At 33.5% G+C, this 14,111-nt stretch overlaps 1 protein-coding gene across 3 annotated transcripts in view; it reads right to left on the reverse strand.

The window, feature by feature from the left end:
* LOC118189478 (hemocytin-like) overlaps positions 1-14,111 on the reverse strand; it is a 728,690-nt gene that overhangs the window by 252,381 nt on the left and 462,198 nt on the right. For all 3 annotated transcript variants that reach the window (XM_085820839.1, XM_085820840.1, XM_085820838.1), the window contains exon 56: positions 10,866-11,012. In XM_085820839.1, the coding sequence (XP_085676965.1) occupies positions 10,866-11,012 (147 nt within the window). The remainder of the gene's footprint in view (positions 1-10,865; positions 11,013-14,111) is intronic.

A 14,111-nucleotide genomic window follows, 5' to 3' on the forward strand; every position in this document is an offset into this window, starting at 1 on the left:
TAGTAACATTTTATGTTTTCGTACATTACAATCAAACTCTTTCACATCAGTCTGGGGACAGCTAAAACTTATATAGTAAAAAGAATGTTGAACTAAAAACAGAAGCATAAATCCTGGTAATAACCTACGCTTTTTAGGATTAATGAACATTTTGCATCGATGAATTCTGCTTAAAAATTCCCAAATTTAAATTCATGGATATTTCTATAAAATTTCCTTCAATATCAGAATCTTATTTATGTTTTTTCACAAATTTCATAAAAAATAATAATCACGTAATTAAGAACATGTTAGTAATTAAGGAAATATATTTATAGTAGTCAGTGTGTTACTCTTTTTTTTATTTAAAGAGTGACCACACAGAAAAGCTTATTTCAAAATTTATTTTGAAGATCGAATATTTTGAAATATTTCATACGGAAATGGTGTTTTCTAATAACCTATTCAAATATAATGCTAGGTGTTATACAGAAGTTCAGTTAGTGGCAGGAGAAGTGCGACATGATTTAACACATAGTACAATTAACATATAATTTGTCTAAATTCTCTCGGAAAAAATTATATCTATTTCTAGGAGAATGGGCTTTTAAATAATGCTGTATATTTGACAATAATTATGTTGCGAGAAATCATTTTCGTTACGAAATCATCAAATGAAATTCTAAATATCGACTGCGTAATACAAGATTACCAAATAATTTCAGAATTACAGCATAACAATCGGATTTTAACTTAATCATGTATTCGAATAAGTTTGAAAATATTATTATAATTTTGAAATATTGACAAATCCTGTTGTTCACTTCAAATCATCTCTAAAAATAAATTGCGGTGTTGGAAGTTACAAACAAATTTGTAATCAGTGGCAAATACGAAATAAATGTTTAGCCACATGTTTAATAGGCATTGTCGTCACGCACAACAGTCTACAAGTATTAACATTTGCGTAAAGCCTCATCAGAGTTTTAACAGGATTGAAAAGAATTATAATTAAAATTTTATTACTGAAAGCATTAGCACTTCGAAAATCATTACAGGTTTGTTTAAGACATTAATTAGGAAAGCATTGCTGCTTTACGAGAAAGGATTGCTACTTTACTGTTGCTTAAATTATTTAATTAATTAGATAATATTGGTATTGAGTTATTTAATTATAATTGATCAAATAATTAGCAGAAGTTAAATTTTTTGAGAACGTAAGAACACATAAGGTCTAAAGAGAGGGATACTTTCATGGAGAGTTTTCAAGGAAAACTGGCCCTATTGTTATAGGCAAATGATTAAAATCCTGCTCATCCATCCTGAATATTCAGCCTTCATAGTCAATCGGCCTCTGCTGAGGTAAATTAGAGAAACAACTGAGGCTTTACAGTTTGTTGAATTCAATAAGAGCCACTAATTACAAGAATATTGGTATTTTACAAGTTATACAATAAACATTAATGCTTTACAGGTATATTAATTAAATAGAAAAAATTTATTAAGAATAAATGGTAATTTATTAGTCATTAGGTACGTTGGGGAAAGTAATTACTGGGGTTTGGTATTTTGTAGTTGAAATGTTTCACCCCGATTATCTGATGTAACTGCTTAAACGCTCCAATCCAGGCAAGAGCTTTCCGGTAACAGTTAAACATAAATTATTTACGTATAATAAGAAACACTACATATGTGATCCTTCAGTAGAGCAGATTTAATACAACATGGGAAGATACCTATAATTGTATTCAAGACATTTTTTCAATATGCTTACTGTATGAGTCGAAACTGAATAGAAATAAATTTGTAATATTTCATTGTAATCACTGATATGTGAAGAAGTTTATGATCCTTCAGCATACTGTATATTTTTAAAACTGAAATCTAGGAAACAGTTATAATAATGTTCAGCTTTGGTTCTCTGAATGTAATGCTTATGATTTGTTTGGCCTCTTTTAATTTTAATTAATTACCTGTGGTGTAGGCGATCTTAAGTTCATTGAATTACTTTAAAATTGAACAACGTTGAAATTACTCATTCAACAAATTTAAATTAGTATAGTATAAAATCACTGACAGCCAATTAATTTGTAACTTTAATCTTCTATTTAGCTAAATTAAGCCATCTCGCATTTCAAGAAGAATTTCATTGGTAATTTTCTTATTAATTAATCTCTAGCAGTTGTTGATTCAAAGCAAAACGTTTCACAATTTTTATCAGTAATTTAATTAAAAAGGGGAAAAAAGATTTACCAAAGAACACGTAATAGTTGAATTTTACTGAATAACCACTTCTATAGTTCCTAAATTAAACCATTTTGTCAAGCTGTGGGTTGGGAGAAAAAGAAAGAAGTAAAGAACAATTCTTCCTTTTCGTAGAAAGGCTGAAGGCGGATAGCAAAATTAAATTTAAATGAGTTTAATCAAAGTACAAAAGGAAATGAGGTATTCGTTACTTTGTTTCATTTAGCTTCATAAATAATGCAGACGAAATTGAGGATTCTTCTTTATGCTTTGAAGCTATAACCTTTAACATATTAAACTTGCTCTGATTGCTTTTTAAAGGAAGACGACTAGCATAGCTTAAAAAATTTACTCACTTTATAATTAATGAGATATTGGTAACAGAATTGCATACGTATTATGTTTTTACCTTATAAGGAAGAATGTTAACTAAAAGATTAAAAGAATGGGAAAGGTTAAAGTATTAGAGTTTAAGAAAATGTAGGAAAATTTACTATTTATTTAATATCTGGAACTTCGTGACAGCTGTCGACATTATTAGCATTTTAATCTTTTGGACTACTCATCTGCATACATTAAATCAAGCACTCTCAAATTTTTAACCTCGGAGAAATTTTCACTTATAAAACTGTAAAACTATGAAATAAAAAGAAATCTAAATTGGCATAAATGTCTTGTAAAATTATCGCTTTCAAGAGGAACTTAAAAAAGGCTTTATTCTTCAAGAGAAAAAAAATCTTTATGTTCTCATGTACCTACAAGACTAGCAGTTTCGATACATCGAACGGGACATTTAACTTATCTAGATAAAGCAAACATGTTTAATTCTATAATTCAAAACATGTGTAAAATTTATTATAATTAACACAATAGATTTTAAGTTGAATCTTTCCTACACTTGTACTATTTAATTTATACTAATTCAGAAGTCAAACAACAAAAATGAGCGTTATACCTACAAAATTTTCACAGGACTAGTTTCGATGGTTTTACCGAACCATCATCTTCAGCTGCAAAACCGCAAATGAACAAGATAGGAAATAATGATTAGATAAGATAAGAAAGCCTGGACAAGAATAAGCAAGTGGCGCCATCTGTTGGCGAAACCAGAACTAAAACATAATTTCTCTAAAAGCCGAAGGCAAATTTGGATTGGAATTAGGATCGTTAACTAGAACAGAAAGATTTTTATGAATGTGAAATGCCTCTAGAAAATCCAGTTCTCCAATGGAAGATGTTTTTTGAATAATTTTGGCAGCAGAAAAATTGAAAGTGTGATTTTCGGACCAACAATGTTGAGCAACAGAAGACCTCTGTGTTTCCTTTTTTCTAACATATGCCTCATGTTCTTTGACGCGAAATTTTAAGGCTCTCTTAGTTTGGCCAATGTAAATTAAACCATACTGGCAAGGAATCCTATAAATACCCCAGGAATTCATATCCGGAATGGGGTCCTTGAGTATAGAAGTTGGAATTTTATTGATGGGAGAAAAAACAACCAACAAAAACAAAAACAAAAACCAACAAAAAACAATTATTATGTTTTAGTTCTGGTTTCGCCAACAGATGGCGCCACTTGCTTATTCTTGTCCAGGCTTTTTTATCTTATCTAATCATTATTTCCTATCTTGTTCATTTGCGGTTTTGCAGCTGAAGATGATGGTTCGGTAAAACCATCGAAACTAGTCCTGTGAAAATTTTGTAGGTATAACGCTGATTTTTGTTGTTTGACTTCTGAATTAGTATTTATTCGGCGTGTTATTGTGTCTTAACTATTTAATTTATTCCAAGAGAAAATTCAAATTACGGAAAACATCTACCCATCATTTTGTTAGAAATAAAATAATCGTGGTTTGACATTTAAATGTGAGTAGCCGGCGTTTGAAAAGCTAAACGTTTATGGGTAAAAACAGGTTTTATAATATGCAAGTTTAAAATTGAGATTAAAACTTCTCAATACTGGATGAATGATTTTTTTTTAGTTATATATACTGTCTTTGAAAATAATTAGAACATATTTCAAATAGTTAGATATTGAAGTTATTAAACGCGTACTTGCTTCTCATGTTTTTTTTTGATGATGGCATCCACTTTCCTAAATACCAAACAACCAACATGACTGCTATGGATAAATTGCGGTGTTTATGGGTCAAGAAACTCAAACGATAATTGATGAAGTGATGCATCGCCAATCTACATATCTTCGACTCGTGAAGAAAGTGCACAGGTTACTTATATTTTGGCTATTCATCCGAATGGAAAGTCCCTACTCTAATCTTCATTACGGATAAAGAATATAAGAATGAACATGTTTCAGTTATTTATGTTCTTAAAACTGATAAAGGCTGGTGCACACAAGCAATAAGAAAGTAGTTCGAACGATGCAATCGCTTATTTTGTGGGATGGGATAAAAAGGTATGCTAGTCTAGTCTAGGATTCAGCCAGCACTCACCATTTTTAAGACATAAAGGACTTTTCAGAAAGGAGAATAGATCAAATAATGACACCCGTAAGAATGATTTCCTATCTCCAGAATCTTAATATTTCAATAAACAACAGCTTTGTAGACCTTATTAATATTCTAGGTGGTTAGCACCTGAGCTTGAAAGATGAAGAGCGATGATTTAGTTTTAATAGTTCTTAGCCGTACTACGTTCAGAGGTTTAAGATTAACGGTAGAGAGTTCCAAGACAACTTTGTGGACTGCGCAATCGATTAGTAATCCCTAGATTTTCGTGGATGACTCGAGTCAAGAATTCATGGGATAGAATTATTAACAACTGTCAAAATATTGGTTATAACAGTTAAAATATCGGCCATCCATCAGAAAGCTGTGATGTTGACTCACTGCAAGCATGCTACTTGAACTACTAGTACTTATTTAAGGAGGGCTATATTGCTTAATATGAGAAACTAAGGTCAATGGTTCTTAAAAAAGTGGAGTTTCAAAAAATTCAAGCCACAGTTCGAAGTTTGGACCTATATGACGATGGTCCAAAAAAGATGACTCCGTTTGAATAAATGTACGTTTCTGTACATGAGTTAATAACTGTAGATTACGGAACTAAGTTAATAATTGCACATTATGGAACATATAAATATATGTTGCTTGTTATAAATGGATAAATGGTAATTGTTTTGCATTAGAAACTACAATATATCTCTAAAATAATCCCTAATACGAATTTTAGAGTAAAACTTCATAGAAGACCCGGTCTTAATTTTATCAAAGGACGGTAATCAGGTTACTCATAGTTGAGCTTAAATGTAGCTGGAGTAATCACATTGTAAAGACATTGGGTGTTTTGGGAAGCAGACAAAATGAAAAATTAGCAACGCCTTCGCCGGGAATCGAACCGCGGACCTCTGGAATACCGGCCCAGTATCAGACCACCACACCACGAAGACATGCCAAGAAGGTGGTTGAAATACCTTATAACATAAACGGAACGATTTTAGAATGACGCTGAAATAATTTCCTTTACGTATTTTTTCGATATATCGCAATTAGATATTATCCACTAATCATGGATTTCATGCTTAAAACCTCCGTTATAGGATCTTTAAACGAGAAGTGAATCCAGTGGTCATCCCCCGTACTCGTTTTGTTGTTGTGAGTAGTAAAAGCATGGTGCGAAGCACATGGAAAACAGGCGCCTAGGGTAAAAGCCTCATCCTGTGTATAACTCATGGAGAAGTGGCAGGACGTTCTTACCACAACATTAAATGTGTTAGCAGAGAATTCTCAGAAAGAATTCTCACATGATGTTAGATACGAGCCTTGCGTATAAGACCTCCAGAGAAGAAGCTAGACTTCCTAAGACGTAGAAGAGATAAATGAAACTTCCTGCGTCGCTACTGGTCTGTCAAATGGGGAGTGCTAATTCATTCCTAATCTTCGGATTCCGCGAAGTTGATGAGCAACACAGCCGCTTGAAAGTCTGTTTTTAATTTCTCTGCAGAATTCTTTGCTGATCTGATTTTGTCAATATATGAGATTATGGACGTTAGAAACGAATTTATCTTTTCATCCTGAAGCCATTTCATCGCGTCGCTGAGGTCTTTAGGGGGTGGAGTGATTTTGCCTTTTAGTTTATCACTGTATGTAGCTTGGCTAGGATTTTTCTGCGCTGGAATTTCGGCAGTCTTGGGACTAGGGAAGTTTTCTTCACAAAATTCTGGAACTTTGGGTTGGGGAGGATTGTTTTTCTTTCGAATGTTTTTTTATACTCATTGCAGCCTCTATAGCTGCTGACATTGCAGAGTCCGCAGAAAGTGCATTTAGGTTTGTCCTCAGGCTTCATGTTGCATTCGTTGCTTCTATGTTGGTTTCCACACTTCACGCATCTCACAGGGTTCTGCAGCAGTATTGAGAGTGTCCGAACTGCTGGAAGCGGTAGCATTGGACTGGTCTTTTCTTCGGGTTTAATTTTTCAATCACGATGTTAAAGCTGAACATTTTATTTAGCTGGTGGATTTTATTTCCTTCGGGGTTTCTTTTGAGTTTAAGGAGGAGTTTGATTTTATTTCCTTCATGACTTTTGGAAAAACTGCTTCACTTTTAAAATAGGGAAGTTCCTGAACTTCATGTCTTAAACTATGGCATCTTCTTGAATAGCAGCTGGGAGATTCTTCATTATAACGCGTATCAGTTTTTCAAATTCAAACTGGTAGGAATGGAAGGGTATCTTTTTCTCTAAAAGGAGTTCACTCATCAAACTGTAGTCAGTCAGGTTCTTGGTGCAGACAAAAATCGAGTTTCCCCTCATTTGGGAATAATGGGCTTCTGCACTGTGTATCGTGAACATTTCGTCCAAATTCACCCAATCAATTTCGTTTTGAGAGAATACAATCTATGGAGGCGGTTCTCTTGCGGTATCTCCATAGGAACTGTCTTTTCTTGAATTTTAGCAGTCTTTTTGGGGGAAATCCAATTATCTTCGTTTTCAGGGAAATTGGCGTTTTGTTCTGTTTGCTGTTTTTTTGCTGCTCAGCTTGGAAGTTTTCTTTGCATACTCCATCGCGAGATTGCCCACTTCTTCAGGGGTTTTAGCAGCTCTTAATCGTTCTTCAAACTTCCTCTGGCACATCAGGTGTTCAGTTCCGAATTCCCGTAAAAGCAGCTATACTTTTCCTCTCCGTAGTCCTGCATTAATTTCTGTATTTTTACCTTACGGGTTCCTTCCTCATTCGCAATTTACATCTACGGAACAGCGTTATCTTTTTTTGCTTTCACTTTTTTTCCTGAATCTGGGGTCCTTCAAAAATTCGTCACGTTTTGATGTGGATGGCATCGAGAAAGTCGAGAGTCCAGAATCTGTACAATCGCTGGCTTAACTGCCCTAAAAAAGGATATGCTTACCGTGCAACCCTAAGAGTCTCTCACAAAAGTCAAAGCAGTTCTCAGTCAGGGACTGGGTCAGTTTGTGAAACATCTTTTAAAGCGAAGTATAATTTGTTTAAAAGTGCAAAGTACCATATAATTTCATGCTTTTATCATCATCCAGCGAGGATTGAAAACAGAATATCTTGATTTGTTCATTTTCTAGTCTTAAATTACATGGAAATATTTTAAACGAATTTCGTTTTTGCACCATTGGTGCTGGAACCATGCCTCTCTACATGTGTGCCTCTCTCTTCTTCAGAAATAAAACATATTTAGACGGGGGCAGAACAAAGAGCCATAGAAAGGAAATGAATGGGTAAAATATAGATTTGGAAAGACTAGTTATTAAATATCATAAATATTATATAGATAACTAAAATACTGGAGATTTGAAAGACAGAGAAAAACGGGATTGAGTTTAATATCATCGAAAATGTAGGTAAATTTTGCTAATATGAAAGACTTCAATTAATTTTAATTAAGTAAATGGAAATATTTTTTAATTTTTTATCCCAACTGAATTTGAAGGTGTAGTTGAGGAACCAACTAGAATTAGTTGCTAGAGATTTATTTATTTGTAGTTTTAGAACATACGAATCATGCTCTTAAGCGTGAAATTTCACGTTCTTTCAGTCCAGCCGATAGATAAGAAACTATTCTGAAAAAGAATGTGCAAATTATCTACGAATTAAAGACCAGAAACAGGGCCTCAAAGAATTGGATAATGACCTTGTTGTTAGGTGAGCCGATAGTCTGGAAATTGAATTTGGAGAGAATCCAAGCATTAATGTAATTAAATTCTTGTCGTCACAAGCAAGTTCTCGAAGTTATTTCAGTACCGTTATTTTTAATAAGAGAAAATTTTCTAGGATAGTATAAAGGGACTTTTAATGACAATATTAGTAGGTTCAAGAAAAAAAAAGGCTATATAGGAGCAAGTTATTAATAAATATTTTCCAGTGTAAGGGAAAACTTTGAGACAACCATAAATATCAGAATAAAATAAAGCCATTTTTATCTCCTTATACGAAGGAAAGCACGTATTGTAATCGCGAAGGATTATGTTTTTCAAAACGGATTCAAAGGGACTCAGAAGAAATTTTTTGTGACGTCTGTATGTACGTATATACGTATGCATGTATCTTGCATAACTCAGAATTTTTGAGCTTTCATTTTTATATTTTTTCTGTTTCCTAATTTGAAAAATATTTCTTTCCAGCTTATAATTAAACAGCTGGGATAACTTTTACTACAATAGAATAATTTGAGTTTATTCTTATTAACAGCAAAACATTGAAATTTTGTATGTAGTTGTGCAACTGCATTATGTTGCAATCGGCAGCACCAAACGTATATATGTGGCCCACCAGTGGCCGAGCAGTACAGTCGCTGAATACTGGTAGTTCGGTCCGAGGTTCGAATCCCGCGAACGGGTTGGCTGCATGGGCGTTTTCGTGGTTTTCCCCATGTGTAACGTGTATACGAGCCAGTTCCCATAGAAAGTCCTCCACGAAGGCATCACTCCCCTTAGGCAGATGGCCCTCGAGGCTTTGCCGTAGTTAAATAACCTAACCTAACCAAACGTATATATGTATATCAAACAGAATAACTGAATATATGTTCATTTTCTTTGCTTTTCTAATTGGTTCTTGACTTTTGATTTTTACCAGAGAAAAAAGACATATCAGTGGTCTTACTTATTATCACTCTCGCTTATTTTGATTATTGTTAACTGATTGAAGATTGATTTGTTCCCCTTAAAAAGTAAAACAATCTCCAATCAATAACAATATTTATTCATTTATGAGCTTTCATTTTTATATTTTTTCTGTTTCCTAATTTGAAAAATATTTCTTTCCAGCTTTTCCTAGAAGATAATACATCAAACTCTTCTCATATATACGTATATACTAGCTAACTGAGCAAGATATATATACTATAAACATAAGCTCACTTTTTTCCTTATATGCTAGTAAATTGTGGCTTTCTGCCCTAAACGTGATTATGTTGTTCTTATATTCCGGTTAAAGGCTTTATGCCTTTAGTTAATCTGCATGCAATAGTTGTAGAATCATCAATAATTTAAAATTTTAAGCGGCGCTCAGCTAAACCAGGCCACTATTTGTTAACATTATATTTTATGCAATAAAAATAGCATAATCTAAAGATCTAGTCTGGTGAATCTTAGTGATGATTTGCCTGTTCGTCCATCAACTATTAGACCAAAACTGACAAGTTCTTGTTATAATGATCAATCACAAGTTTCAAGTTCATTAGGTGAATATTAAATAATATTTTTAGTTTAAAAGAAAGTAATAAATATAAAGATAATTAAAAAAACAAAAGCATTGTGTTGAGATTGCGAATGTTAAGTATATCATCAACCAAATACGCTGGGGATTTCAGATGAAATTTCTACTTTTTCAGGCTAATAATGATATATAAATTTCATTCAACCTTTTATACAACTTTTTTTTTGCGGCTGGCCTTTTTATGATAGTGGTTTTATCGCTAAAAGCCGTCCGAAGTGCCTCGGTTTGAACCCCAAAGACGGCATGGATGTTTGTAAGCGTATAGTGCCTATGCGGCACGTCAGCACTCAAAATAGACGGCGAGCCAAAAATCCTCTCGAGAGACTAGTAGAGGTCCCTTGGCCTTGAAGGGCCCTTGCCTACCCCCGGGATGTTCTCTCTTGGAATTTCGAGCTGGGTTGGAAGCTTAGAAATTACTAGGTACAACAATACTTCTATCACCTATGATACTAAAAGGTGCTGTCCTAGCTTCTATCTGTACTTATACAATAATAATTTTAAAAGTATATCCGCATTTATGCTAGTTCTCCATCCAGTACTACGTTTCATTTTGTAATTAGAGGTAAAGAATGTTACACATTCGGGAAAGACTTTACTTAAAAAAAACCTATTAAATTCGGATTTACTCGAAAACCACGTGTTAACTCGAGCAAATAATGTTAAATTGATTAGTAAAATTATTTTCAGTAATTTTAACTTCACTGAGAAAACAAAAGAACATTATTTATAAAGTAATTCAAAGGCGGTATATAAATATACCATATTTCTGGAATATTATTTCTTCAGTATATTTAATCCAGCTTTACTATTACAGTTTATTTATTAAATATTCAAATAAAATTAATCAGTTTAATGATTATTAATAACTGATTTAACAGATTTTTTTAAGAATTATGAAAAGTTTCCAGTTGGGCAAAAGCGAAGAAGGTTAATTAAAACTTACTTTCTTGGTGCCATCATCTCCTTTTATGGGATTCCATACAATTCCATCATTGCTGTAAGAAACAGTATAAGCGGTAACCCACTGAGGTATATCTTCCCTTCCTTTTGTGATAATTCCAGTCACGTTTTGCTCATCCAGGAAATCAACCTTAAATAACAAAGAAAAGTGTTGCAGTCGCATGAAATAACATTAAAAAAGTATGAAGATTACACCTCAACTTAGCAGCTGAAATGTTTTGATATTTTGCGGTGTCTAAGCCTATTGGCTGAACCATGCTCAATCGAAATTAAAGAGAAAAATTAAATTTTAGAATTATTAAGAAAAACATCGTACGATAAAATGATTAAAAGTCTGTAAAATAGTTAAGGTTTGAAGTTTATTTTAATTAGCTCGCTATTAAATTTTAGAATTATTAATAAAAATATTGCACGATAAAATGGTTAAAAGGCTGTAAAAATAGTTAAGGTCTGAAGTTTATTTTAATTAGCACGTTATTAAGTGAATCTCGCCTGTATTTGTACTTTCAGTCATCTATACTATAAATGCAAATTAGCGGTGTAGAAAGTTCGCAATTTTATAACATCGTCGTATAAAGTATCTTGGCAAAAGATAAAGCACCTACAAATCATTGTATGATGATGACATCGCAGACGTGCATTTTATGATTGTAACAAAAGTACATTTTCGTTTAATGATATGTCAACACAAAAATAAATAAGGAATAACAGTTTTATATTGTTAGCCAATGAATGTTTACCGAAAAAGCAAGAAGGAAACATAAGCATTCAAAATCTGGAAATTCGGAAAAATAGAAGCATACTAAGTTGGGAGGAGCACTTGTTTGGTACTCCAGGAAGGTTACCCAGTTTTTCGATTAAATATAATTAGGATGTAATCTTAAAATAAAAGAAGGGAAATAATATTGTAAAACTGGATTCCTATTAAAATTAGCTACCATCACTTCAGTTTTCAAGCATTTATGCTGTTTATACACGCTAAGCTATCGACAATTTCCTTCGCATAATTTCTAATACTTAAATAAGCACTGCATGGTGCTATTATTTGATAACATTAACTTACATTACCTAACTTTATTTTCATTCAGAGACATTCTGTATCAGTGAGGAGTGTTCATATGTGTTTTAAGTATGTAGTAATTACACTTTAATTCTTAATTATACGCATAGATGTCATGAGATGTTTTACCTGTATACAAATGTAGCTGATGGTTTAGTAGACATTGTTACTATTTTTTGCATGATATTCATAACGTACTTCAGGAGTGGCGTGATTTTTGCTGTTTCAAAAATTATTTTGGTATTATATATATATATATATATATATATCTAAGGAATAGACAGGAATGGAAAACGAAAATTTTGTACATGACTAAAACTTTGGGTGTATAAAATTCTGTCTTGCTATTAAGAATAATCATGCATTCACTCAGTGTATAACGGTAGAAGTATATAAGTTGACTGCTCACTGCTCACGAATTTCCCGCTGGTTTCGTGTTTTTATGCATGGCTTATGAATATTTCTACAGCAAAGTATAACACACTGAGTATTGAAAAAATTTATATCGTGAAAAATGATTTTTCATTTAGTGGACTTGGATGCGAAAAGATGATTAGTTAGTTGATGAAATATGGTTTTCAATACCAGTGCTTAGTAATAACGAAGAAATTGGAGATGATGACAAAATTTATGACAATGATAACAGATTTGTACAAAAATAGTTAGTAAATTTTATTGCTTCTGAAACGGAATACTGTCACAAAGAAAAGATCTTCAAGTGAAATTGATTTTGCTGGACCGTCAGAACATGCAGGCAGAATATCAAGTGCAGGGACTCTAAATGAAACTGTTGTTGAAGGAGTTCCAGAACCATAGACATAAGTAGACATCAAACGTACGAGATGTATTGTGGAAGAATATCTGGTTGATTGAGACTCGTGCTTCTTTCCAGATATCTTTTAAACGGCGAGGGCAGTACTGTGGGGAATTATCGCATTATCTTATGCTTGCTGTCATAGTCTAAATCAGGGTTAAAAGTGGTGGTACGCAAGAGAAAAGTAGGTGGTATGTAAAGAAGCAAAGTATTTTTAACTGTTTTGGCCTCCTCGGTGATTGCGGTGATTTGTGCCCAGAGGGCGCACTGCACAAAAAGTTAGTTGCGTTACAGAACGTAAGCGGACACGCCAAAATGTCGGGCGTATTACCGCTAATTGAGGTAATTGCATCGTATCTATCAGGTGGCAGAAAACTAGTATGATGTAATTACACCGGTCTCCAGTGATAATAACACCGGTCTCCAATGATTTGACAGCTTTGACTCCTGGACACTTTATTATAGGGACTACTTTAACAGCTGTTCCGGAACAAGATTTAACCGCAGTACGAGTGTCTCCATTGCAAAGATGGCAACTAACACAGCAGATGTTCCAAGGGTTTTGGAAGCGGTGGTCTAAAGAGTACCTGTGCCAACTAGAGCAACGTAGCAAATGGATACAGCCTAGCAGAAATATTCGCCTAAATGACTTGGTTCTCATTAAAGAAGATAATATGCCTTCATTACGTTGGAAACTCGGGCGAGTAATAGAAGTGTTTCCTGGAAGAGACAATAATGTCCGAGTGGTTAGACTAAAAACTGTGCACGGGGACATTAAACGTCCTATTACCAAACTGTGTCTTTTACCAGTTGAAGAACATTAACTTAAGTGTTTGGTTTACATTGAATATGTTTTATTATTTTTTTTATTTCTTATTGTACTAATAATTTTATTTGTTTGTTCTAGTTTAACCCTCATAGTTAACGTTTCAATATAGTAAGATATAAGATGTCTTGCTAGAAGATTGGTAAGTGTAACATGTAATTTTATACTTTTTGAAGGTTTTTGTATGTTTTCAGTTTCTATATTTTTCATTTACTTGTTTGCATATATTGAAGATTGTATTAAGATGAATGTAATTCATCGGGGGGGGGAGGATTTTTTGGCCTCCTTGGTGATTGCGGTGATTTGTGCCCAGAGGGCGCACTGCACAAAAAGTTAGTTGCGTTACATAACGTAAGGGAAGCGGACACGCCAAAATGTCGGGCGTATTACCGCTAATTGAGGTAATTGCATCGTATCTGTCAGGTGGCAGAAAACTAGTATGATGTATCAATTCACATTCCAGGTGGCAGAATATGTCTATCATGTACATGCCAGGAGGCATAACGCTTGTAAACATGCCAGGTGGCAT

Source organism: Stegodyphus dumicola, chromosome 7, assembly GCF_044657685.1.
Source record: "Stegodyphus dumicola isolate Sdum_Otavi_A_Nest chromosome 7, ASM4465768v1".
NCBI lineage: Eukaryota > Metazoa > Arthropoda > Arachnida > Araneae > Eresidae > Stegodyphus > Stegodyphus dumicola.